Genomic DNA, 26,782 nt, shown 5'->3' with positions numbered 1-26,782 from the left:
TTGTCTAAATGTACTAGTCTGTACTGATTAGCCATATTTGCTTTGCTCTCTCTCTGCACTTGGCCAGTCTCCCTCGTCGACTGCTTACACCTTGACCACCCCTGGCCTGCCCCCTGGATGGGAGGAGAGGAAGGACGCCAAGGGAAGAACTTATTACGTCAACCATAACAACCGCACCACTACATGGACTAGGCCAGTTGTGCAGGTACAGCAGGTCTGAAGTGTAGCTGTCGGGCTGGCTGGACCGTAACCCGGCCCCATGATTCTTCACCTGTGTGTTGGATCTCTTCCCACTCTATTCCCCCTCCTGTGTTTCTCCTTTTCTCTGTGTACAAGAGTGAAAGAAAAAGAGAGAGAGCTTTTAAATGTCAAAGTTCTGCGTTGTTTTGTTTCCTACTTTGTCCAACTTTTACTGTGCGTCTTCCTTCTCTTGTCTAGCATTTTGTGTAACACAAGGATGAAGTTCAACTGTGTATTGGTCACGTGTTTCTAAACCCTGGCATGGGACCGCAACCACTACTCTTCCCTCCCTCCTCCCATTTCCACTCCATTTTTCCACCCTGCCTTTCTGTCTGCAAGCGAGGCAGCCCCACGTAAGCAGTGCTCACAGAGAGACAGAGGGGACTGGGTGTATGTTTAATGCTCTCCTTTGAAATCCACCCTTGCATTTGTGCCTTTTTATGGTCAACTCTGTAACTCTGTGACTGTATTATAAATGTCATAGTCTCCTCATTCTCTGATCCTCATCTGTTTTCTTAAGTACTCGGAAGGAGAGGCAAATCTATCAAATAATTCCTCTGTGTTTGCTCTGAAGTTATACCCCGCTGTAAATGTGGGTTGTACCTCCCACCTCATCTAGGGGTGAAAGTTATGTGGTAATCTCACTATTTCAAACCTTTGTCATTGTTTTCTAGTTGGACATAAAATCCTATTGTTGTTTTGTTTGTGGCCCTGAAATGACCCCTGCCTTTGAGATTTTAGTGGCTTATTTCCCAAGGAAAACAAAGCCTGCATCCAGACCTTTCCAGTGCAGAAAAGCATGCTTCTCAAAGAGACTTTCTTTTTATTTTTTATTTTTGGCAAACGGCATGGCATGCTTGATTTCTTCCCAACCTAACCTCAAAAGTGCTGTTCTCACTGACAGCTGACTGAAGATGGCGCCAGCACCTCAGCAGCAGCAGCAGCATCAGGAGGAGCCTCAGCCCTGGCACCTGCATCCACCCCTTCCTCCTCCTCCAATGCCTCCAACAACCACCTCCATGAGCCCCAAGTCCGACGACCTCGTAGCCTCAGCTCCCCTACTGTCACCCTTTCCACCCCCTTGGAGGTGAGAATTAGCCACCTGTACTGTCCCTCTCCACCATCATTCCCATCTCATTTTCCTCTACATACTTGAGGACCACCTATTTCTGTCCTACCTTCCTGAATCTTTACCCTCTTGTCCTTTCTTGCCATGTGCTCCAAATGACTAAATCGTGATCTTCACTTTCTCACACTTCTGCCTGTTCCTTCTAAAGATTAACATTTCCACCTGTTAGCTCTCCTCTTTTCAGGTTGCTGCTTTTGTCTTCTCCTCATTGCCAAACTTAATGAAATCTTCTCAAGTGTTGTTGGGATCTCTCCATTAATGACAGTTTTCTTTTTTCATATTGCTCTTACTTTCTCCTCATTAATGAAAGTTGAGCTCATGACTGTGTACTAAAGGACCTTGCAGCTAAACACTGATTAGATGAATAATATGATCCGAGCTTTCCTTAAGCACCTTGATTCACGCTATGGTTTAAAAGAATAATAGCATGAACCTGGTGTGGTAAATCTAAGATGGCTAAATTACTTAAATTGATAATGGGCCCCTAATGATGTCATTTGTTAAAATAAAACTAGGGACATACAAGTGAAGGAGTGGAAAAACTATTAAATAAAGACTGTTTTGGTAACGCAATGGCCAATCGGTTTTATTTGGGAAGGCGTGACAAATTGTAAATAAGGAACTTAAGGAAGGCTGTGTCAATATTACTGTGTGTTTGCACAAGTTTTTATAATCAAATAAGACCGCATTCAAGGCTAATTCATTCTCCGATGCTACTCTATGCTAACAAAACATCAAAGGTCTAACTAAAGTAACAAAGCACACAGAAAGCTTAATAGACATCTGTCTTTCTGCCAAGGAGATTTTATGTAGCCAATCCGTGTACATTCCTGGTGTTTGACTCATCTAGTGGACAGATTAAATATTAGCTTTTTTCTTTACTGCTTTTTAATAACCTGAATGTTAACGACCAATAGCAATTCATAGAGTCATCCATGTTACGTTGTTCCCAACATTATGCTTTATATGACTGCTTTCTCTCACTCATTGGTCAGAGGGTGTTAATATTCACACAGCATAAGTGGTTAATGCGTTAGCCGTATAACACCTTGGTAAAATATTGAAATTTCTACTTCACATTTTAATGTGTTTTTTTTTTTTTTTTTTTAAGCTGCAGGCTACATCATGCAGATAACCTTTGAGGTTGTCAATTTAATTGCATCGCATTAATTTGCACGTACATTTTTTCCTCAACCTAAATTATGCACTACGAATGCAAATGTAAGTCTGATCAACACGTTTGTAGAAATGCATGATCTCATCTAGTGCTTCTGCAGCCTTTTAATGGCTTCGTTCGGTGGCGAAGATGCTACCTAGGGAACAGACCTGAACAAGGTTTAATTAAAGTGTGTGCGAGTATTGTGGAAGTAAAAGGAAGCGAAATAGTCGCAGCAGATTGTTGTAATTACAACTTGCAGGGGATGTGGTTAATTAATGCACTCCTTCTCTCTTGTTTGAAAGAAGAAGGAAAAAAAGGTCAATCAGTGATGATTACTGCTATTAAAAAAAAAAATTATCTGATGCAGGGACACTTTTTAGTCTGGACGACATAAGGAGCTTTTACCAGAGATATTCACTTTCCTGTATATAAATAGTTTCAGGTATTATGTTGTACTTAGGTTTCCTTTTAGCCTTGACAGAAAGCTCTGTTACCAGATTTAGATTAATGAGTTCTGCTGGATTTAAAGTAAACATTTGTTAGTTGTTCTTGTACTTCTTCAGTATCTAGGTAACCAAGAGAGAGCAAGAGAAGTCTTACGCATTATCTGGGAAGGGTGATAAATCAGATGTGTGTGACATTTTCATTTACAGGTTGATGGAGTAAACAGCATGGAACATGGAAATCAGAAATGAGCCTGGTGTTAAGTGATATAATAGTTTAAAGAGAAAAGTGGTGATGATATGTTCAAATGTTGCAAGTTTTAGATGGAAATCTCATGGTGCTAAGAATTCTAATCTTTTTCTCTCTTTTTTTATGAGTAGACAAAGAAAAAGCGATTTGTTGGAAGATGTGTTTCTGTCTTTGTTAATGATCACTAATTTTGTATCTCGCTGTCAGTCAGTGTCCGTTTAACGTCTTGATGCATTCTCAATCATCCAGGAAAGTAAATCTCCAAAAGTTGATTCTGTTCATCTGGACGTAGCGTTTTGTGGGAGAAACGTTTCGTCACTCATCCAAGTGACTTCTTCAGTCTCCCACAAAACGCTACGTCCAGATGAACAGAATCTGAACAGAATCAACTTTTGGAGTGTCCGTTTAAGTTTCGATATGTATCCTTATTTTATCATGAAATGGGAGATAACATTACATGACATTTATTTATTTATTTATTTCATATCACTCCCCCCCCCCCCCCCCCCCCAGGGAGCCAACAACATTCAGGTACGGAGGGCTGTGAAAGACACACTTTCTAACCCTCAGTCTCCCCAGCCGTCCCCTTACAGCTCCCCAAAGTCGCAACACAAGACCCAGCAGAGCTTCCTGCCCCCAGGATGGGAGATGAGAATAGCTCCAAACGGACGGCCTTTCTTCATCGACCACAACAGCAGGACCACCACCTGGGTGAGCTAGCACATTGCTGTTTAGGGATGAAGAAAAAACACTCTGTGATTTTAATCTAGTGATTAGAAAATGTGGGGCAGTAGTTAGTGTTGGTCTTTTAGTGACATCTGGTGGTGGTAAGGTCAATTTTATGTACACTGACAGAGCTGCTTTTTTAACTTTAATATAGAGAACAAAGTGCACGTTTAGAGTTTGTTGTGCTTTTTCCAGTATAATTGTTTACTTTCCTGTCTTTCACTGCTGACAATCAGGAGGATCCCAGGTTGAAATATCCGGTCCATATGAGGAATAAGAACTCAATGGAGCCTGGTGACCTTGGCCCTCTTCCTGTAAGTACAATTACTATAAGACTAAGTAGATATTTAACTTTTGGCCTGCAATGGAGATGAAAAACAACCTCATGAATCACAAAGACTACATACCTTTGTGCACTCATCATTAGCAATATGTACTCCGTCTTTAATGTGTGTGTAACAACTCTGCTCTTCTGGAGCAGTACAACCATGTAGTCTTAGCTAAAGTAGAATCAAGCCAACATATTAATTGGCTTTTTGTGTTATGGTGCATGTTGTAATCGGCATGTGATTGGTCTGTTTATGTTTAAAATTAAAATATGAAAGAAATTACTTTGACAGTAAAATATGAAACTTCATGTGTTCATGTGATCGGACTCCATTACACATTTCCATTTTTAGTCCTGTAAGAACAGAAGCTGTTTGTGTGAAGCTTAGCCAAGAGGGTCTGGGGACTGTAATAACCTTATTAGGAGGTGAAACCTTCCCTGGAAGTGGGCAAAATGTTACTGTAGCTAGATGTAGTATTAATAATAAGAATATTACTAATGACAGTAATAATAAAAAAGCTTTATGGGTTTGTACAACTCACAGGCTTGTGTGGTGTGTGTGCATGTGTGTATGTGTTCTCTCTCCCCCTTTCTCTTTTCTCTTCATTCTGATGGATCTAATGTATGCTTCTTCTACACCTGGCCATGTCTGTTTGGCAGAACCTACCAGAGGAGGTTGGTTGGTGCCTCCCTCCCTCTGCCTGCCTACCTGTCTGGTCCAGTCCAGTCTGGTCAAATGCCTGCAGACAGCTTTCTGTTTTCTTTTTTCTTTTTTTTCTCCTCTTCTCTCTTTCTTTCTTTCAATCTTTTCTTTTTTCATGACCAGCATGGGTGGATTGTCGCTCTACCTCCTTGGTATTTTACCCCACTTCCTCTCTCTGTGTGCAGCCTCCTTGCACCACTGCCGCTCCTTCTGTTAGTGTTTAACATTTGGAGCTCCCCATCATTGTCCTTGGATCTCTCAGTCTGTATCAATGTCTGAGAAACGGTTAACACTAGATGGATTTCCCAGGCATTTGTTGGAGTTGGACTGACTGAAGGAGTGAGACTAGAGTACATAATGGGAGTAAAACAATGAGGGAGGGAGGTTTCAAAGGAAACACAAGGAGCTATATATATATATATAAATACATATATATCAGAGGAAGGAATTGGCTGTATGCTGCATGTATTCTCAGTTTTTTCAGCCTGGTCTCCACTCATGCAGCAGCAGCATACTTACACATATACCGTACGTCTTGTAGCTACACCTTGTTCAACAGATTGAACTGTGCCTTTCCCCCCACCCCTTTACACTCAGTCTACTGTAATGTTTTTATTTGCTTGATTGCTGGTGCCGTACGAGTGTGTGTGGCCTGTGACACTGTACTGAGTGGTCACCGTGTCAGTCGTGATATACTGGTTTGAACTCATAGTGGTGATTTAACCTTTATGTTGTGGTCGTATCCCTGCCTTGCTGATGTGCCAGACCGAACTCAAATAAGGCACAAAATCCTTTCATTTCCTTTGTCGGTGTTTGATTGAGCTTACCTTGCTTGCAGTGCTGGGATGTCATTGTTTGGACCATTTAATGGTCACTGAAGTTCAATTAAACATAAATTTGAAGAAAAGGAAAAATAAATGGATGGATTTAAATTGCTATTTGAGCACGGCCTGTTTATTGGTGCTTTCTAGTAGATTCTTATTCTTCCTCTCTTCTTCTTTTTCAGCCTGGATGGGAAGAAAGAGTTCATACAGACGGACGCACCTTTTACATCGACCACAGTAAGATACCTTTTCCATGCTTGCATTTGGTTATGTGTGCAGTCATGTGAAAAACCAAGTAACACCCTGTTATTCGGTTGCTCATAAAGCCACATTTAGCAGCAAGAAACACGAGGTAGCTATTTTCTGGATGACCTTATCAGTCTCTCGGATTGTTCTGGAGGAATTTTGGCCCACCCTTTTTTATAAAGATTTGCTGCTGTGCTTGGGATTATTGTCCTGATTAAGCCTTAGCTGTCAGACAGATGGCCTGATGTTTGACTCTTGAATACAGTTCATGGCTGGGGAATGACTGCAAAGTAAATTTAAGCTGTGCTAAGATGGTGTGTTTGATTTTTAGCAAATGTGGTCCTGTGAATTATGGCAGAATATCTCCATTTTGATATCTCTACCTGCAGTTCTGGGAATCTGTATTTCCCATTGGGTTACCTTGTGCTGTTACAGTTTAACAGCTGTACTACATTTTGTGTACTTGCCTTCTACTGTACTTTCTTGCTGGATCCAGTTTACGATCATCGCTATGTTACAATGGACTTTTACTAATAACATTCTCTCTGATAGCAGTCAGACTGCACTCTTCTTTAATGCCGGGATGTTTAACTCCTCCGGATACTTTACATCACTTCCCACAAACTGTTTTAGACTACTCAGGAATAGACTTTTCCCTCGATTTGGCTCTCTCATGAAGGCTAAGTTCCAAACTAGCTGTTGGTGTTCACCTGATCTGACTTGAAGACAGTCAAGTATTTCACCTCACCAACTCTGACCTCCATGCCATCCTTTTGTTGAGTTTCATCTAGTCACATCAAGTCTGTTAGTAAATCAGACCTAGTAGATATGTTAGGGCATGGCTTTAGCTTTTGTTGACATCATCATCAAATCCTTTGAATAGTCTATCCCTGCAACACGCCTATTCATGAACTCCGTGAACCCTTTCACTTTGGCTTCAGAACGCACTACAGCACAGAGACTTCTCTCATCAAGATCACAAACAACCTTCTCATTGCTGCAGACTCTGGCTACATCATCATCCTCATTCTCATCATCCTCTCAGCAGCTTTTGACCTGTTTGTTCCTGTGGCAGCAGTAAGGGTGTACTAAGTTTTTTACAGGATAGCATGGAGTCCTATGAAAACCTTCTTTTTCACATTATATTGCTTTTCTCCCATTATTTTTGTTTCTTATTTACTCAAACTGGTTTCAAACATCTGTTTCGTCCCAGTGTCCCTGAACATAATTTCTTAAAGATACAAATGAAATGAAGTGAAATTATGTTCTGTTGTGTTCATTTTATCCAGATACAAAGAACACGCAGTGGGAGGACCCGCGTCTACAGAGTCCAGCCATCACAGGACCCGTGAGTTGTTTCCTCTTACTGCCCCACTTGTTTAGGGAGTCGCTACATACAAATGACAGCTTTTTCTCTTAACATAGCAGTTCTATCTGCCGTGCACTCTCATCAGCCCCGGCCCGTCTGTGCACAGCAGAGATAAATCACTTAGTTGTTGCATTTGTAACATGCTAACCTGGTGTCCTTCTGTGTACCACTTCAGACTTCACTCTCACTGGAAGGTCGCCACCATGTTGCGCTTGTGTTTACACATTTATATCAGGAAACCCAACGAGGAGACTGATAATTTTTTGACTGTTTCTTGACTTCTGTGTTTTGTTTGTCTTTGCAGGCGGTTCCCTACTCCAGAGAATTCAAGCAGAAATATGACTACTTCAGAAAGAAATTAAAGAAACCGGTAAGACTTTCTATCCTGTGTCTCTAGTTTCTGTCTGTGCTACTCTTGCATAATGACACATTGACATTACTTTCTTCTAAAAACTGTCTTGTTTTAGCTGTTTCTATTATTATTATTTCCAACAAAACACATGTTACAGTTTTTACTTTTAACCATTTCAGGCTGACATCCCTAATCGATTTGAGATGAAGCTACACAGGAACAACATCTTTGAAGAGTCTTACCGTCGAATCATGTCATTAAAGAGGCCAGATGTTTTGAAGGCACGTCTATGGATCGAGTTTGAATCGGAGAAAGGATTAGACTACGGCGGTGTGGCCAGAGAGTGGTTTTTCCTCTTATCTAAGGAGATGTTCAATCCTTATTACGGCCTTTTCGAATACTCTGCCACGTAAGTGTCTGCTCGTTTGTGTGCGCCTCCTTTAAGAGCTGCTTTTGAGACTGAAGAAAGGCGTTGAACCCTTGAGAATTCAACAGGATCTCACACACCACTCAGGACATAGTGTTACACAAAGCTAGTCGTAAAGGAACCATTCTTTCTGTTCTGAGCCATGAAAACATCCATCTCTACTCATTTATTGCGTTAGCTGTTGAGGGGCAGTGCTGCCGTGTCATCCCCATGAGACTTGTGAAAGTTTCCTTTTACTTTGATTAGCTTTTCCTCTTATTCAAAAAGCCAACGTCGAACAAGGGTTTCCCACACACAATACGCATTAAGGTGGTCAAAGTGTCTTATGTTGTACCGTCATCAATATTTAATGACTTTGTTCTCACATATTTTTGACATGAGGTACCCAAAGAAAATAAATGGTGACATTTAAGGGCAAAGAATTGAAAGTTTTAAATGGAAAAAGTAGTCTATAGATGTGGTTCAATGAAAAGCTAATAAAACTTTTTGAAATCGCCTTAAAAGATGTCTGTCTCCACTCCACTGTTCCTATTTGTTTGTGTTTTTTTGTTTTTTCTTTTCATTGCTTACCTAAATTACTTACTTTGTGCTGTGTATGCTTTTAAACGTCTACTCTTATGATATCGATATTACTGTCTAATCGAATACTTTTTTAAATCTGTGCTCATGTCTTTCCAGGGACAACTACACTCTCCAAATTAATCCCAACTCTGGCCTATGCAATGAGGATCACCTCTCCTATTTCAAGTTCATCGGGCGTGTTGCTGGAATGGCCGTGTTTCATGGAAAGCTGCTGGATGGTAGGCGACTTGATTGTAGAGGATTGCTTTGATATTGCAAAGTTGGCACAGAATTTTAGCTCGGTTAAAGCACTTTGTCACTTGTGTTTTTAAACGTGTTGTAGAATGTAGAAAATAAAAGTGATGTTGATGATTATCATCATGTTTTGGGGGTTTTTTGTGCCTCTTTTCAGGTTTTTTCATCCGACCATTCTATAAGATGATGCTAGGAAAACAGATCTCTCTTAAAGACATGGAGTCTGTGGTAAGGTTTCTTTTGCACTACAGAGCCAGTGACTTTGGATCTGTGAAATATTTATTCTTTGAACTTGCTTTACTAAAATAAATACATATATTTTTGCTTAGCTTTCTTTGGAACAGTTTCACATTGATGAAGTCAAACTCTCCTTTCTCACAAGTGAAGGCCAATGAATTCTTTAATTTTCTTTGTGTCTAATAGGACAGTGAGTACTACAATTCTCTGAAGTGGATTCTGGAGAATGATCCCACTGAACTGGACTTGAGGTTTTGCATTGATGAGGACAATTTTGGGCAGGTGTGCAGGCATCGAAGCAGTCACTTTTAATCAGTTAAAACCTCATTTTAATTTCAGTATACTAATGTTATTGCATATCAGAAGAAAACTCAGCTTCTTTTTTTTTTTTTAATCCTTCAGACCTACCAGGTTGACTTGAAGCCCAGTGGCTCAGACATGGTGGTCACCAATGACAACAAGAAGGAATACATAGAGTAAGTATTTTGATTTTCATGTCATCCGTTGACTCATATTTATAAACAAAATTGCAATCATCTGCTCATCTACAATAATATATGAATTTTTCCTCCGTCAGTCTGGTCATTCAGTGGAGATTTGTCAATCGGGTCCAGAAGCAGATGAACGCTTTCTTGGAGGTATTTATGTACAGCCATATGCTTACCACTCGAGGGCAATGTGGCCACTGATTTTTAGTTAGTTTACCTAAGCCTTTGGGGTGGCTAAGAGCCCAAGAGGCAGGTCATCTACTAATCGAAAGGTTGGTGGTTTGATCGCTGGCTGCTCCAGTCTGCATGCCTAATATCCTTGGCCAAGATACTAACTCCAAGTATGAATGTGTGTGAATGTTAGCTAGAAAGCACTTACATAAACAAAGCATAGAAAAGTGCTTGTGTGAATGGTTGTTGTATAGAAAAGTGGAAAAGTGCTATATAAGGACCAGTTCATTTTACCATTACTTAGTTTAAGAGTTGAAATTAAATTCTTCTAAACCTGCTTACTTGTTATCATAATTCTTTTTGTTTAATTTTCAGGGCTTCACTGAGCTCATTCAAATAGATCTGATCAAGATCTTTGACGAAAACGAACTGGAGGTATGAATATCTTTCTAGTAAAGCTGAAAGAAAAGTTTAATTCATTAGCCAGTGGGTAAAATTAATTGTTTTTTAAATCAACATACTACTTCTGTGAGAATATTTTATCCTACTCTTAAGCTGCTTTGTCATCTTTAGACTGTCTTAAGTAACCTTGCTTGCTGGGGAAACGTATATTAAACCACTTATTTAAGGCTATAGCTGAAAGATTCGTTAAAATTTCTGTTAAGGGTTTATTTTATGGTAAAATGTGGCACCGGGTGTAAATGCTGTCTTTTTCTTTTGCCTCCGTCTCTCTGTAGCTGCTCATGTGTGGTCTGGGTGACGTTGACGTCAACGACTGGCGACAACACACCGTTTACAAGAATGGCTACTGTCCCAATCATCCCGTCATACAGTGGTTCTGGAAGGTATGCTCATTACTCAGTTACACAGTTCGAGACTCATAACTGGATGCAGCAGAACCATTTAAACTTTGTTAGTCTACGTGTTTCTGGACGTTTCATCATAAAAGCACGTTTCCCTCCATCTGGCCTGCGAGTGGAAGTTGCTGGCCTCGTTTTTGAAGATCAAAGTCTATTTGGAAGAACAGGCTTGTTTGCTCTGATGAAAGTGGTACCTGCCCCTCGTTATCATTTGTCTTGACTTGAGCGTTAACACACTCACACAGCAAACACACACCAGCCACAGAGACTGCTGTGTCGTGTCATCTGATTAAGGGCTTCGACCGCTTCAGTTTCATTTTGTGTCATCACTTTTTCCTTTAATTTTTTTATGTGTTCAAATGTACATTTATAATCTGCATATATTTGTAAGAATACTCGTTGACATAAACCTACCCTCACCGCTTGCCAATTAGTTATTAAACTAGTTGTTAACTAACTGTTAACCCTAAAATGCAGTCCAGCAGTTCTTTGAAGTTCTTTGAAGGTCACAAAGTGAGACCGTCCATGTCCTCATGCCAGAGATCTAAAACTTCATCCCCACTGGAAAACTATATGCAGAAACTTTCCTCAAATATAATTTTGTGTTGAGTTGATGGGAAAGCATTAATAAAGACAGTGTTATTTATTTATTTTTTGATTGAAAAATTTTGTTGACTTTTGGGAAATTGAAACGTTTCTCTCTCGTCAGGTTGTCCTGCTGATGGACGCTGAAAAAAGAATTCGACTCCTCCAGTTTGTCACTGGAACATCACGAGTGCCCATGAATGGTTTTGCTGAGCTTTATGGTACGTGTTTGGTGTTTGTGTGGTGTTTTCTACTTTTGTAGCAGTGTTAGCATATACTCGGCCAAAACAAGATGCAACAAGGTCACAAAAATCCTTTTCTAACAAATTGTGGTCCATTTACCACATTGAGTAAATGTAATTCCATACATAGCAAATCTTGACATCTCTTTCTAAGTTGTAAAAAGTCACATTGATTTGTTTAAAAGAAATCCTTTGTTTTAGATTTATTTGTACAGCTTTACTTGACCCAGTATTTCCATTTTAAACAAAAAACACATGTTTATGTAAAATGCAGTAAATATCCAAAGGCTTTCCTGCAGCCAAGGTCTTAAAGGGTTTAATTTGTCCCCGTGTGTGCATCAAGAGTGGAATCATAATTGTTTCTCCCGTTGTGCCAGGTTCTAATGGTCCTCAGCTGTTCACCATCGAGCAGTGGGGAACACCAGATAAGTTGCCAAGAGCTCACACATGGTATGTCACTGCTACACACACTCACAGAACAACAAAGCTGAGAGTCTGCAGCTGTGCTAGCAGCTCTGTGAAACTGCACAGTGGTGCTTAGCAAAAAATCGTATATACTTTCAGTGGCAGTCCCAGCAGGCACTTAAAGCTAAACTGACAGGAATCTCAGCTTGGCAGAGTTTTTGTCACATGCAAGGTAAAAGTGTGCAGCTGCTAAAGGTTGTTTACCATGTTATCTTTTTAAAATGTGGGAATGGTACCAGCTAGTGTGAAGACATTCATGTTTTTGCCCCCTGTTGACCAAATTAAACTCTGCAGTAATATTCTTGGTTTTGAGTTTGTCGGTCGTCCAGTCCAGTGTTCAGTGTGTGCGGTCTGTGTTCTTCTCTTTAGCATCATGGACTGAATTTGTATTTTTTTATTTTTTTTGTAGCCACGCAGGAGAACGTATGAGCTAAATCGTACTTTTGAGCTTTTTTCTCAACTACAGTGTAGCACTATTGCCACTGTTTTATATACTGCCATAGTATTTGAAGCCCTTTTGTATGTGAAAGGTTTACACAAGTCTTGTACAGAGGTTCACTGCATATTTGCAGTTCTTCCTATAATCTCATGTGACAGACAGATTGGTGGTGCATCAATGGTCATGTGGAGATTGAACTGGTCTGTCATGGTAAGAAGTGAAGCTGTTGATGTACTGGTCGATCTACGTTCTCAACCTTAACTATGATCGTGAGCTGTGGGGTAGGACTTTAATAATGAGACGGGGTTGGGTTTTCTCTGAATTACTGTAAGATCTTTAACTTACAGTAAAAAGTGCCTCCAGGCAACTATTTGGTGCGATATAAATGAAAATGACTTGAGTGATCACTGTGGATGATATGAAATTGCCACATACAGAACCAAAAAATTTAATTAATTTATTTATTTAAAATGTTACCTTATTTGTTTTACCTGTTTTTCTTTTCCAGTTTTAACCGCTTGGATCTACCCACCTATGAATCATTTGAAGACCTGAGAGAGAAGCTCCTGATGGCCGTCGAGAACGCGCAGGGCTTCGAGGGAGTCGACTAGAACGGCTCCCTCCAACCGCATCCAACCCGCCAACGATAAGACAAAATGAAACGGGGATGTCAAACCAGCTGCTGTAGCAGTTCTGTGCAAGCATGTTGTACTGTAATGCCTGACTGCGAGCCACCTCCACTGCACGGTGGTTCGAGACTGTACAGCGACTTGTCGAGCCAATATGCCTACGTCTTTATATCTTTTCGGTTTGGGTAGGTCCCTCATTTTAAGGTGCTGGGGAAAGGAAGGGAGTGTCGCACTGTTTCGAATGCTGAATTCTGTTATCCACAGGCATGAGCAATGAATGACGGGAGCTGGCCCCTGATCCGCTGTTTCTTCCCCCTCTACCCTCGTCCTGTGAAAATCTACAGTGCTGGAAAACACCAATGCATTTCAATAGCTCCTTTATGTACACTATAGCACAGTATTTGCACCGTCTTCTACAGAGGGGTGCTTCGCATGGCCTTAATCTGGCTTCTACATGCACTATTTCTCTAAGAAACTGCAACGGCACTATGATCACAACTCTCTCAAATCCTTAGACCAACACCAGATTACCTTAGGAATGCTAGCCAATCACATTTCAGGAAATTGGCCACGCCCCTCCGTAGAGCCTTGTCTGCACTGTGTGATCAGAGATCACCATGCAGCCTTTTTGTAGAATAATGTTTTCTTTTTTTTTCAGGCACTAATAATGATTCAAAGATGGGGGATGAGTTCCCAGAGATGGGAATTTTTTTTTTTCTCCTTTAAAAAACAAAAAACAAGCAACGTTTTGTCATCATGGAACATGTTTTCTTTTGAACATTTGGTATAACTCTTCCAGGAAAGTACTCTCAGTGTATTTGTACTGATGAACAATTGTTCTTTACTATATATGCCATGGTGTGTGAAGTGAAAATCTGGCTAGTCTGGGAAATGATGAATCCATATCATTTGTTACAGTGATAGCAAATGTGTTTAATAAAACTGTTTTTATTGTAGTGCTTTGAGAGCAGCATGAAACTGTATCTTGTGTTTGCTACGTAATAATTTGGAAGTGTAATTGATCTTGAAGTTGGGGAGGGAAAACTTAAAATTAAGGGGGGGTAGTTTCTCTGAGACGTCACGATTACATTAATATTCTCATGCCTGTTGCTGTTCATAATGCTGTAAATTGTACTTGAGGGGAGATTTAAAAACAATTTTAAGTTCTTTCATGATTATATGAATTTATGTATGTATTACATTTAACAGAAGTATTACTGATCAACACTAAAATGAAGCTGTGCGTGTGTGTGCGCGTGGATGTTTGAGAGAAAAGCTGTGATCCCCACTGAATATAAAGCAGCACGTTTCTTACAAAGAAAAGAAGTGTTTTCTTTTTTTCTATCTTGTTTCTCTTTTTCTAACACTATTGAACCTAAAGGGCACTTTATAGATCACTCTGAGGTCATGTCGCCTGTTATGTCTCTTGTCATTTACTTGAATGTGATTTCCCCCTCCCCTCCTCTTATTCAAAGCACTCACTTGGTGCAATATGTGGTCTGTAAATCTGGGCTGCTGCTCCAAAAAGTTGACAGAAATGAAGCTGAGCCTTCACGTCTTTTAATATTCTTTTATCTCTTCCTTTGTCCCCTTTCTCTACATTTCCCTCCCTTCTGTTTCTTCCAGTCTATGATCCCAACACTCAGACTGACTCAGTACAGTTTTGCTTTTGTTGTTTTTGTTGTTTGTTTGTTTTTTTTAAACAAATGAGGGTTAATATCATTTTGTTCACAGTTCGCTGACTTCTGCAACTCTTTGTGGTTCATTTAATTTCAGTCAAATAAAAATCAGACTTCTCACACACTGTGTCGTTTAATCATTCGAGATCCGACTTTCCTTAAAAACGAGGTGGAAGAGCCATGAAACGGACACTGTTTACGGTTTCAATAAAGCCCCTTTGGAGAAATCTGCTCAAGTGCATGAGCATCCTGTAAAGTTAGGATAAATCGTCAGCCAAAAACTTTTGGTTGCTTTCTATAGTTGTGCATATGCTTCTTATAAATATGAAAGGTTGGCATCGTATGACTTAAGTCCTCCATAACACCTGCACGACTCCCTTGAAAATGAAAGTTGAGTGAGTGTATTTTTAACATGTATTCAGAGACTTTGTCTAACTTTATTACTGACTGATCGTTCATAGAAATTTGGGTGGATAAAAATGCACCTATATTTTTATTCCCTATTGTATTTTAACTCATTTGTTGACCTTCCTCAAAAATGACTGACCGTCTCTTAAAGTGTATTAGTTCTGCACTTCTGCCAACTTACTTCACTCACAAGTTTTCAGAAATCTTTGTAATCCCAGATGGAGCGCTGCTGCTGCACCTTTTTCCCCACCTACATTCTCCAATTCTAACTATTTAAATTCAATTTCCAGGTATCTATGCTGCTGCTGCTTTTTTTTTTTTTTTTTTTACAGAAAATTTGTCTGCATTGACAAATATTTGAAAGTTACTACCATCTTTCTCTGTGTGTGCACGTGGGCGGTAAAGGGACCTCAGTTCATTCACACAGGCAATCTAAGAGTTATCAGCTTCAAGGACGAGCAAATAAAAGCCACCCTGCCAGTCCGGGGACATTTTATCAAGCCCTCCTACCCTCAATCTGGTCACAAACAAACCAAAAGCCAACTTTTCTCCTGTAGCTCCTCCTTATAAACGCTTTCACTCACTTAATAATAAATAAAAATCACAGGTGCTATTGAAACAGGTTTGTTTTGTTCTTGTAGGTACACGAACTTTTAATAGATTTGATTTCAGGCTAAACACTTGTTTCTGAGTGAAACACTGGACCCTTCATGTAAAGCTGTTTTCAGTGTCATACAGGCCTTTGTTTACCTGTCAAATTCATGCACGCTGTTATTCTCAGTTTGGTAAAAAAAAAATGTATGAATTACATCTAATTACATGTAGGTTTTATATTTCAAAACCTTCAAGCATCCGTCTCAATATAATCTACATTTCTGGCCGTAGTACCAGCCATATCTATAACTCAACTATTGCAGCAAGTTACTTTTTGCTAACTCTTGTGACATTTGAAACTTGTGGGATTCGTGTGGTTTAGCCATTAACTGTTCATTCACCTGGCAGCTATTGCAGATTAAGTTGTGACCCTAGAACTGATGTTTTTGATCATGAATAAACTCTTAGGAACTTTGGTGTTTAAAATTTAGAACATGTGAAACGGCACATGGCATTATGAGTATTTTAGATTCCTACCTCCAACAAAAATAAGAAATTTCATTTCCACCAAACTGCTATCTGTTTGGGAGCAGCACCTGTCTTAAGTTTGTTGTTGCTGAGCTCACAGTGACTTTCAGTGAATCCTGATTAAGGCCCTGAACAGTTGTATTTAAAAAAAAAAAAGTCTCCCCTCCACCTTCTACCTCTGGTCAGGGTCGATCAATACTTCCCCCGTAGCTTATCACTAATGTGCAACTGGCTGTTTGTCCAAACTCTGCTCTGTCTACATAAAGACTTGGATGGGACAGCCCTGAACCCAAATGCACCACGGATCACTTCACCAACCTGCAGCTGCGGACGCTCTACTGGACTTAAAACTGGCATTAACAAAGCGACACTGGCATGAGCAGGAAGACCGAGAGTAGAAGAGTAACTGCAGGGAAAAGTGCAACTATTAAGTATAAATGAATCTGGAAAGACCTTTTGAAAATTAAGGTGAGTAGACATTTCCCTCCAATAGGTCTGAAGCTTAATGATTGAACGGTTTAAATTGTAAAGAGCTCGGGACCGTCCCCTGTACCGATTCAGCTCAGATGTGTTTAACATTAAAAGTAGACTGAAAACTCATTCAAGCTCATTTGGCATACAGCCTGACCCAGTCTTTAATTTCTTCATTTTAAAGACGTTAAGGCAAACTTGGTAATTGAGTCTCACATGGGTGTCTTTCTTTGTCTCCTTCACACACACAGCTGCAGTCATCCCTACAATCAGTTGGAGGGGGGAGGGGGGGGGGGGGAGCGACTAGACTGGACTTTGAACATGCTGAATAAGCCTGGAATATTTACATGACACTATGGCTTTTTTTTTTTTTTTGGCTTCAACATCTGTTTTGGGTTTGGTTTTTTGGCCAAGTATAAACTGCACAATTCACTTAATCTGGATTTTTCTTTCCTGATTTTGCTCTTTCCCCCCTCTGTTTCACCAGGTCACCCATCAATCACTTTGCACCAACAGCGCCTCTGTCTGCAGAAAACCTTGTCCTCCAGAGCTGTGGAGTGTGACAATGGTGTTTGTTTCCTCTTCGTCAAACGCCATTATCACACTAAATAGCTACAGTGTGAAAAGCCCCTCGACGTACCCCTTCACTTTTGGGTTTAAGTGTTGTTGTGTTTGTGGTGTGTGGGTTTTTTTTTTTCTTTTTTTTTTTTCTAAATTTTAATCCTCTTATTAAATCTGTTGTACAAACTGTAAAGCAAGACTGTATATCAGCTGTGCCAATGACTCTGTGCACATTACACCAGGGCAGGAGATGGAAATAGACATTTGGTGTGTTTATGCATCATATGTGATGCTGAGCCTCTGAGTGTGACCCACTTTCTTTTTGGATTCAAGGTGCTAATTTGCTGCTGGAGACCTTAAAACAGACCTTGGTTTACTACTACTGATGCCAGCTTTGTAAATGTAAAGCTTATTGCACATTTGTCTCTGTTTACCATAAATAAAGTGCTTTTGATCTGTTGCTGACAGATGTTCACATTTCACGGATGCCTTCAAGACCAAGCGGTGAACAAACATACGCAGGAATTTGTATTCCTTCTAGTAATGTTGACTCAACATCTTTCACCTGTCCTACCACGCATATGTGAAAGAAATTAAACATTTGCAACCTGAGTGCGATGCCAGCAATGTGGGTCAGGGTCTGAAAGGTAGACGTGAGGAGTGATCAGAGGCATAATGTATAAAGACTGTTTTAGACTGCAGCTGAATAGCTGGAATATTCCTGGGGTCGTAAAGCCTCTCGATGTCAGATGAATGTGGTATTATAGGGTTCACTCTACGTGCCTTTCCCTATACATGCACTGAATGTGGGTAGCTGGAGGACTTTTACACCAAAGCCTAACTTAGAAATGCTGAGAGATGCTCACAACGGCTCACACTTCTACATACATTCAAGTGATACATCAACTTTATGGGTAAAAATGTCTTTGTTTTGTGTCCAGAGTAGGATCATGATGTCATTCTAAATCAGTCACATGAACAAATATAATGTAACATTAAACTGGATACATGTTCATCAATTATTTGCCAGTTTGCAAAGCGAACACACGCACAAAACAAACCCACACCCATTCATACAACCTAACTTAAAGACATTTCCTCTAATCAATCAATAAAAAGTCCATTAATTTAATGAACTAATAGTTTGAAAATATCCCAGGAGTAGAAAAACAAGAAGAAATCGTTGCTCGCTCATCAGTTCATCAACAGTCTCGTCAGCCCCAGCTTGTGCTACATTTGTTACCTTTAAAAAGTTTATAGAAACTGTCCACCAAACTGCAGTATTCAGTCCAAAGTGAATCACGCGAATCACTAAAAAAAGAAAAGGTAACGGATTCAATTCATAATCAAATCCTTAGTCCAGTATTCTCCTCTTGTTATGACTTCCCCTTAACTACTGGCCCAAATGTTTTCTTCTTGGGTGGAGTGGAGCTCTGGGGTTTGGGTTTTGGAGCAGACGCTGGCTTTTTGGCTTTGGGCTGCAGGGATTTGAGACCTAGCATCTCACAGTACACATTACACTGATGCAAGGCCTTAAACTGGTCTATGAAGGAGGTGCCACAGTTTCCTTTGAATCCCTTGTATCTACAAAGAAAATAAATAACATTAAGAGATCAGTTAGTTCAAAATCACAGTTTGCACGTAGAGTATCTTTGGTCACAAAAAAATGTACATACTCACCCTTTCTTACAGGTGGCTATTCCCACATCAGTAAGCTTCATGCCAACTCCTGAAAAGCAACAAATCACATAGGTGTTTAGATTTCTAACCTGCAAAGAAATAGTTCCCACAAAAAACATATTTTAAAATTTTTTATTTTAATTGTTTCCCTGACCTTGCATGTCAGTAACCAGCAGGTTGCCGTCGGTTTTTTGGTAAACCCAATGCTGGAAAGCACAGCATTTCTGTCCTGCCTCTGAATCACGCCTCATCAGGTTGATCTCTTTGCCATCCTTGACTGAATATTTAACAAAGTTCCCGATTAGCTCCTCTTCCAGCGTGGCGTAGGGGATGTCATTCGACGGACGGTGAATCAGGTAGATGGGAATTATCCTGGTGAATGCCCCAAAAAAAAGTGTATCCGGTTAAAAGCGAATTAATGTAGTGAAGAAATTATAACGAGCTTATCAAACGTGTCACTCACTCTGGGATGTCTCCGAAGGCTTCAGTGGACTGAGCAGCAGAAGTGTAAGCTTTGATGTACTCTCTTGCTGTGTTCTGGACCTGGCATTCCTGCAGACCATTAAAAATAAATAAAATAATAAAATGAAACAGAATGAAGTGAACTGAATCAATTGGTGAGAATTTTATCTTTTAATCCAACTTTTAACACACATACAAAGAAAAAAATTGCAGTATGTTCTGTAGAACAGCATACTGTCTATTACAGACACTTTGGAGTTGTAAAATAAGAATACTATCATTATGATGCATGTAGTTGAAGACAAAAGTAAAACTTCCTTTGTAGTCTGGTAAAAGAGCACTTTTGATCTTTCCTTTATGGCTTATAGATGTTATAAAAGTGTGCTGTTTAACTTTCGTTAAGGCTTAAAGTTTACAATATTGAGAGAATGGCCACTTTGAGTGACAGGTATGTGCTAAATACGCCATTAGCTGTCAAATACTGTGGTGTACTGGGGCTTAACTGCAGTTAAAGCTGGCCCAAGAGGTCTAGCAGCTTAAAACAATTGTTTTAAGCTGCTAGACCACACACCAGCACATTTAAATGGGCTAGTGCTACCTAGCATGTCTCCCTCACAGTCAAGAGTCACTTCAGTCTCCAAAAAAAAAAAATGATAGCAACAACCATAAAGCTAATCATATATAGACTGTGTATAAAATGTAACTGAGTTCCTGTTATGAAGATTCACCCTGAGCTTTAACACTGTCACTACCTTACTGTTTTGAAACTGGACACAATTAGTCCAAATTAGGTTTTGCAGTCAGATATCTAACGATAACTAACTTGGCCACCATAGTGGACGTGTGACAGTGTAGAGTCACATCACTAAGGCCCCAGCCACACTTAAGAATGGTCTAAAAGCATAGGGGAACCGCGGGTCATTAGGGAAAAACAGGTATGCTCCAACCAGCTGGTGAGTGGTTGCTCAGATTGATAGCCCCAGTAACAAAGGCTTAGAGATTAGTCGGTGAGCTCCTAACAACCACAGCTGCTAGAGAGAAAATGTGTTCACCAGTCAGTTGACAGAAACCTTCTTTTGACTGATTCGATCGCTGGCTGATTGCTACGGTTCTAACATGATAACATGGAAGATGCTAACATGTCTGCAAACATGCCAACTGCAGCACTGAGACACAACGTTTACTTTGATTCTGGTTCATGTTGTACTTTCTCAAGGTTTGCCACTGCATGGCTAGAGCTTAGCAAGTGTTTGCAGACAAGTCAGTGTCTTCCATGCAAACCACAGGTGACTGCACCAATATGCTAACAACCAAAGCAATCACAAGGAGGTTTTTGGTGCAGTGTCATCTTTCCAACAGCCACCAACCCCTCCCCATGCACCCTCTCTAATGAGGTGCAATTACCTTAAAATATGATCTGCTTTGTCCTCTTTTTTGACTCTAATGGAGACCGTAATTTCCAAAATTAGCCTCATGTTTTACTTTGTAAAATTAAAAATTAAAAGTAAATTGAAAGTAAAATTGAAACTAGTGACAGAGGCTAGATATCATCAGGAGAGTTAGCGAGGGCGTAGTGAGCTAAGGGCTGTTTTCCTACAGTCTTCTATAATCTCATAATTACTCCTTGAGCCATGAAGAATTACTACACACTAATTGTGATATTCGTACCTCCACAGCCAAGGTGAAGTTCTTCTGAACAAGCTCGTCATTGTTCTTGGTCCCATAGCTGATAGCATTGTGCACTTTGAGCACACAGGAGTGACCTGGCAGTAACAGGGGTATCTGACCCACATGCAGCTTGGTCCGGAAAGCCCGCCGATGCATGCCCTCCCCAAAGTGTTCCTTCTCGGTGATCATACTGATAGGATGGCTGTCTCCAAAGTATTGATCGGATAAGAAATCGTCTTTGAACAAGAGTCTGGAGAAATGGGCGTCCTCTTCTTCACTGCTAACCTCAACAGGGTCAGCTGGGGAGGAAAAAAATATAGACACAATATTACATCTAGGGTCTTCTTTTTAAAGCTCAGCTGTATAAAGTAACATGCTCCTAAATCTTAACTCACATGAAATGGTTTTTGGAGCCAGGGGGATGACAACCTCACTGAGCACTGTGAAATAACAGGGAAAATAAAAAATGTAGTTTTCATTTATATACATCATGTAAACATTTTAAACATTTTCACTTTCAAAAATGAGCTAAATTTTTTTTTGTTACCTTCATATGTGAGCAGGTAGTCCAAGCTGACTGAGCCATATAAGCTGCTGAGCTGGCAGAGGTACTTGCCCAGATCTTTGTGAGAAGCATTGCTGATGGTCAGGGTCACTCTGCTCTCATCCCCTGCACTTCAGACAAAGGGACAGTGTTACTCAGTAGAAGAAAACAGACACGCCCTGTGGGTTGCAAAGCAGCTTGCAGATACAAAGCAGCTGCAGGGAAGCTAAACCAGCTCGGTAGGACATTATTATTGCTAAAAATGACATAAAAGTCATATGAATTACCTTCTTTTCATCTCAGCCAGGACAGTATCCTCTCTGCTCCAGGTCACAGTGTAGGCCGAGGTTACAGCAGCAAACTGACACCACAGGCACAGACTCTGGGGGTCACCACTCACGGGCACTGCCTGTATAGGCTTCACCACCTTGGGCTCTGCAGATATTATGATAGGCTTTAATAATGCCATGTGAACTATGTGTTTCCATGCAGAGGACTAGCTGTTTAATCAATTCCCGTACCTTCCTTGGGTGGAATCCTCTGTTTGACCACTTCACTGTACGCCTTCTTACGAGTTCCTCCAACATCAGTCTTGAGCTCAGCTTCCTTTCCTTTTGCTGACACATCTGACTTTGGTAGTTTAGACTCCAAAATGCTCACAATCTTCCCAAACTTATCCTCTGACAGACGTCGCCTTTTAACCACATCATCATTCAGAGGACTTGTAAAGTTCTTTGGCTGGTGGCCCTTATCGTCTGTGGGATGTGGAGGTTGTTCTCCCTCTGACGCTTTAGCCTCCGATTGCTGCTGGGACTTTATTTCGGCTACATCTGGCTGTTCGCTTTCCTTTTGAGCTTTGCCAGCTTTGGCACCCAACTTAGATTCGAACAGCTCGATTCTTCCTTTTGCAGTCTTTGATTTTGCTCCATTCTCCACTTCAGCCAGTGGCTCCCCCGGCGCTGTATTCTGACCATGTTTCTTTTTCTTCTTGCTGTGTGGCTTGCTTGTTGCCTTCTCGGTTACACCTGTCTCAATAACCAATGTAGCCTCCTTGGCCTCAAGTCCAGATTGACTGTTCTCACTGCTATGATTTTCTCCAATAGTAGGGTGAGTTTCTTGCTGGTTGGAGGTCTGCTGAGCAGAAACACGGTGACATTTGCTTTCCTGTTTTTTGGAAGGTTGGGTGAAATGATGATGACCGGCCGATTTATCCTTTTTGGATCGTGTTTTTCCCTCTGAGGTGTTCTTGTGGGTTTTGTGAGGCATCTTTTCAGTCTTTTTATGAGTCAGATCAGTCTTCTCCGATTTAATAGCTTTGGGTTTTACGGGCTTGGAGACAAATGGATCATAAATATCTAAAGTGATGCATGCAATGTGTTTCTCTTTTGAAATGAAGAGATTTTCAGCGTGGATAGGGATGAAGTTTTCTAGTTCCCTATTGAAGTCATCAATCTCCTCAAATATTGTCTTTCTAGAAAAGAAAGAGTCTATAGTGTCACTAGTTTTCAAGTCTTGTAGTCCTTCTGGTGAAGATCTCTCAGCAGTCTTTGTTGTATTCTGCTTTTCATGAATCAACTCCTCACCGCCTTCCAGAGATGTTTTGTTAGTAATTCCATCCGGGGTTGGCAAGACAGCACTCTGTCTTACTTGATTGCAACTGTTGTTATTGAGAGAGCCTTTCAAACAAATCTGATCACCTTCCAAACTGCTGCTTATCCTACAGTTGAGGGAAGGGCCAATACTGACCGGAGCTAAGGGCATAATAAATGTGGGACTGTCCCTCTGCGCCTCCACCTGACGTGCTCTATCAAGGTCTGGCAACGTGCCAATAGACACGCAGTTGTCCGCATTAAAATGCAGGCCAGGTTGTGTGTCTCCACCTGGCACGTTTGAGTTTGTCAGAGCGTCCGCGGTGAGGACACTAAAATCAGTTATTGATTTGTTTTCATCCCTATTGACTTCTGATCGCCCACAGCTCAGTTTAGCTTCTGGCTCGGCCACTGAGCCCAGCTGGACAAGCCTGTGTTCATCTGTCACTTCACACAGTCTATCTCCAACAGGCTGATAGAGAAAAGGACAAAGAACAACAAAGTGTTAAACTGAGAATTAAAAAAAGTTCTCTTTCAGTTTCCTTTATGGTTGCACATAGACAAACACAGAACACTGTAACAGTGCTGTTAATATACTGCCTTAGGGTTCAGTATCAGGCAATTACACTAAAGACTGATCAGATATTTGTTATTTTAGCACGTACCTTTCTATAGAGCCAAAAATCAGACGTTTATAAAACACCATGCTTCTATACCCAATCCACCAGTCCATATGTCCTGCATGCAACTGGAACCCTGACTGTCAGTGTTAAAGACTGTACCTCCAGCTGCAATTGCACCTCTAAGTCAACCAAAAGCAGTCTCCTGGCCCCAAGACCCTGTCAGGGTCCTGATCGTGGCTTTTTAAAGGAGATGTGGTGGAAATGGGTGTGTTAAAGGGTGCGTACAAATAGAGAGAGGGCAATGGAGGGTCGTGTTTCAGTTTTCAGCTGTGCTCTCCTCTCACCCTGACACGCCAAGGATGCATGCTATTATCACTGGACTCTCAGCTATTATTAGGTGCCATTTCTGTCAATCCAAAGTTTTCCTCTTAGGTACTCATTTTTCCCTCAGCACCCACAGCTGTCAGTCTTTGAGGTTGGGAGCCAAACGACTTATCCAATCAAGGCTGTGGGTGCAAGGACTTGGTTGCAAACTGAATGGCTCCAATCCAAAGCAAGCCGACAATGCTCGCGAGCCTGGTGTGTGGTGACATACGTGGATTTTATATTCAGCGCAACTCATGACTGGCTTAGTGATATTAGAGGTATGACAACGCCGACAAGGACAAGAGCAGGAATGTTTTTTAACTTTGTGCCTGTGTTTCTAAAGGGCATGACTGATTTGTCTGCTGGCCAACGATGCTGTTGGCCATCATGCAAACAGACAGACTGGAAAGAGTTGCACACATCCCCCAAGCACGACTGCAAAATATTCTGTAATAGTTCATGTTTTCACTTCATACTGATCACAAACTTTTACCTCTCAAGTGTTCAAAGATCTATCATCTTACCTCCTTGGTTATTAAATCTGTAGGAGGGTCCAAATCTGTATCTTCTATTATGCTCAGTACGACTGGGGTTTTTTCATCGATGATGAAATGTTCTGTGTCCTGGGACTCTGCACATTCATCAAACGGAGAGAGGTCCAGATCAGCAGAAGTAGATCCAGGCATCAGTGTAACCACAGTTGCATCTGCTGTGTTTTCTCCTGAAGAGGCCACCGTTGTACCAGGTGCACCTCTGGATGGGGAACACTTGTCTCCCTGTGTGGTGGGTGTTGGATCGCAGAAGGATTCAGCCCCCTCTGTGTGATGGGGTTCAAGTCCTGTAGAGTCGAGGTACAAAGAGAGACAGCCTTGCCCAGAGTGGATGGAGCTCTCTGAGATGTTTTGTGCACTTAGAGGTTGATCCTGCACGCCCATTTGTGCCTTAGCTGTTGTTTCTAGATTGTGTCCTTCTTTCACAGTCTCTGCTTCTGTATGAGTATTTACCTCTGATAGAGCCTGTGTCAATGCATCTATTTCAGCCCCTATTTCTGAAAAGGCTGATGTGAAGTCCTCAGATGGAGCTACAATGATCCCAGTCCAATCTGAGAGTGCACTTGCCCAGCTGTCTACTGATGACCACCTCTCAATTGGTGGCCCCCAACCTTTGGTGTCATCGCCCGTCCAGCCAATCCCCTTGCTACCTTCAGGGTTGTAATGTGAAACCTGTGTCTCTCTTGGGGAACACGACAAGTGACTGGCAGGAGAGAGAGCTTCTTGGATCACAGAGTGATGCAAAACATCCCGATCTTCTGTATCATCACCAGCCAGATACTGATGTGCGTCCTGCCAGACCTCCATAGGGCTGTTGCCGCGCTGCGGGGTTGCTCCAGTGACCTCTGCTTCTCCTTCTCTCTCATCATTTAGAAACATAAAGTATTCCTCACAAGCATCTACAGCAGGTGTTCTTAGCCCCAAGTGTTCACTCACATCTGGCTCATTATTCTCTGTGGATTGTTCCTCACAAGAGCTGTGATGACATCCTGTCACGTCTGATGAAATCCACACATCAGTACATGTTTATCAGTCCCACAGTCTTTATCGTCCATCCAAATGTATCAGAGCAGTTTTCGGCTTTCCAGATCTCAAGATAAATTCAAGGGTTCAGCCGCTGTCTGAGCCAGTCGACTGAGGTGATAACGACCTACTAATGGAGGTCTGTTTCAGACCTGTCAGGACCTCATTTAGCCTCAGTCTGAACTGCTTCATCTCTTTCTCATGGAAGACATACTCCACCTGAATCTTTTGGGGCTGTGTCACTCACACTTGAAGGTTCTCCATCAAACCTTCAAGTGTGAGTGACACAGCCCCAAAAGATTCAGGTGGAGTATGTCCTTCCATGAGAAGAGATGAAGCAGATTCAGACTGAGGTAAAATGAGGTCCTGACAGAGTTGACGTATTAGAGGTGATTTCCTTCCTGACTGGCTCAAACAGCGCTGAACCCTGGAATTGTCATCCGTTGGTGGAGCCTCTGAGGAAAGCGAAAACTGCTCTGATACATTTTGGATGGACGATAAAGACTTTAGGCTGTGTGGGTCTGCAGAAACATGTGGATGTGTGGATTTATCAGTGGTGTCTGAAAGACAGTGCGCAGTCTCTGTTCCAGACAGCTTGTCTACTGAGGGGCTGTGCATAACCGAGTCAAAATCCACAGTCTGACTGTCTGTCAGAGCCGGCTGACTTTGGCTGTCTGCGCAAGGAAGTGACGCGTCCATGGGGACTTCTAGTCGAGCGTCTCGGGGAGGTTGTCAAAAAAACTGACAGCAACATGAGGCCGACAAAGTTTTGTGTACAGTGACAGATTTGTTGCACCTTCTGTCATTATTCCATCCCAGAGTACATTTGGATCCTTGTTTATCTAATTCAGTATCTGCAAAATGACACATGAGGTTAGCATAAAATTCAAATAAATAAACAGTTAAA

General features: G+C 41.2%; 2 protein-coding genes across 7 annotated transcripts in view; one reads left to right on the top strand and one right to left on the bottom strand.

Moving 5' to 3' along the window:
- The window catches only part of nedd4l (NEDD4 like E3 ubiquitin protein ligase), a 43,228-nt gene extending 28,301 nt beyond the window's left edge, over positions 1–14,927 (top strand). For 4 of the 6 annotated variants that reach the window (XM_080907041.1, XM_080907039.1, XM_080907040.1 and 1 more), the window contains 18 exons: positions 68–205; positions 1,145–1,327; positions 3,735–3,932; positions 4,184–4,261; positions 5,985–6,039; positions 7,338–7,396; positions 7,722–7,787; positions 7,949–8,178; positions 8,875–8,996; positions 9,170–9,240; positions 9,436–9,531; positions 9,652–9,725; positions 9,827–9,887; positions 10,284–10,343; positions 10,646–10,753; positions 11,478–11,574; positions 11,973–12,045; positions 13,008–14,927. In XM_080907041.1, coding sequence (XP_080763167.1) covers positions 68–205; positions 1,145–1,327; positions 3,735–3,932; positions 4,184–4,261; positions 5,985–6,039; positions 7,338–7,396; positions 7,722–7,787; positions 7,949–8,178; positions 8,875–8,996; positions 9,170–9,240; positions 9,436–9,531; positions 9,652–9,725; positions 9,827–9,887; positions 10,284–10,343; positions 10,646–10,753; positions 11,478–11,574; positions 11,973–12,045; positions 13,008–13,110 — 1,872 coding nt within the window. In that variant the 3' untranslated portion in view covers positions 13,111–14,927. The remainder of the gene's footprint in view (positions 1–67; positions 206–1,144; positions 1,328–3,734; positions 3,933–4,183; positions 4,262–5,984; positions 6,040–7,337; positions 7,397–7,721; positions 7,788–7,948; positions 8,179–8,874; positions 8,997–9,169; positions 9,241–9,435; positions 9,532–9,651; positions 9,726–9,826; positions 9,888–10,283; positions 10,344–10,645; positions 10,754–11,477; positions 11,575–11,972; positions 12,046–13,007) is intronic. The other 2 variants (XM_080907043.1, XM_080907042.1) reach the window with 1 other exon arrangement.
- Positions 14,928–16,932: 2,005 nt separating this feature from the next.
- alpk2 (alpha-kinase 2) lies at positions 16,933–26,574 on the bottom strand (the record flags this gene model as incomplete). Its single annotated transcript, XM_080876149.1, has 11 exons — positions 16,933–18,953; positions 19,050–19,098; positions 19,204–19,421; positions 19,513–19,601; positions 21,180–21,478; positions 21,575–21,619; positions 21,727–21,854; positions 22,011–22,158; positions 22,245–23,784; positions 24,826–25,850; positions 26,145–26,574. 11 exons carry the CDS (start codon positions 26,572–26,574, stop codon positions 18,746–18,748), a joined length of 4,179 nt encoding a protein of 1,392 aa, XP_080732275.1. The 3' UTR covers positions 16,933–18,745.
- Positions 26,575–26,782: the final 208 nt, after the last annotated feature.

The sequence above is a fragment of the Rhamphochromis sp. 'chilingali' genome (assembly GCF_963969265.1).
Source record: "Rhamphochromis sp. 'chilingali' genome assembly, chromosome: 2".
Lineage (NCBI taxonomy): Eukaryota > Metazoa > Chordata > Actinopteri > Cichliformes > Cichlidae > Rhamphochromis > Rhamphochromis sp. 'chilingali'.
Note: the sequence above shows the minus strand (reverse complement) of the source record. Positions and strands in the feature narration are given on the sequence as shown.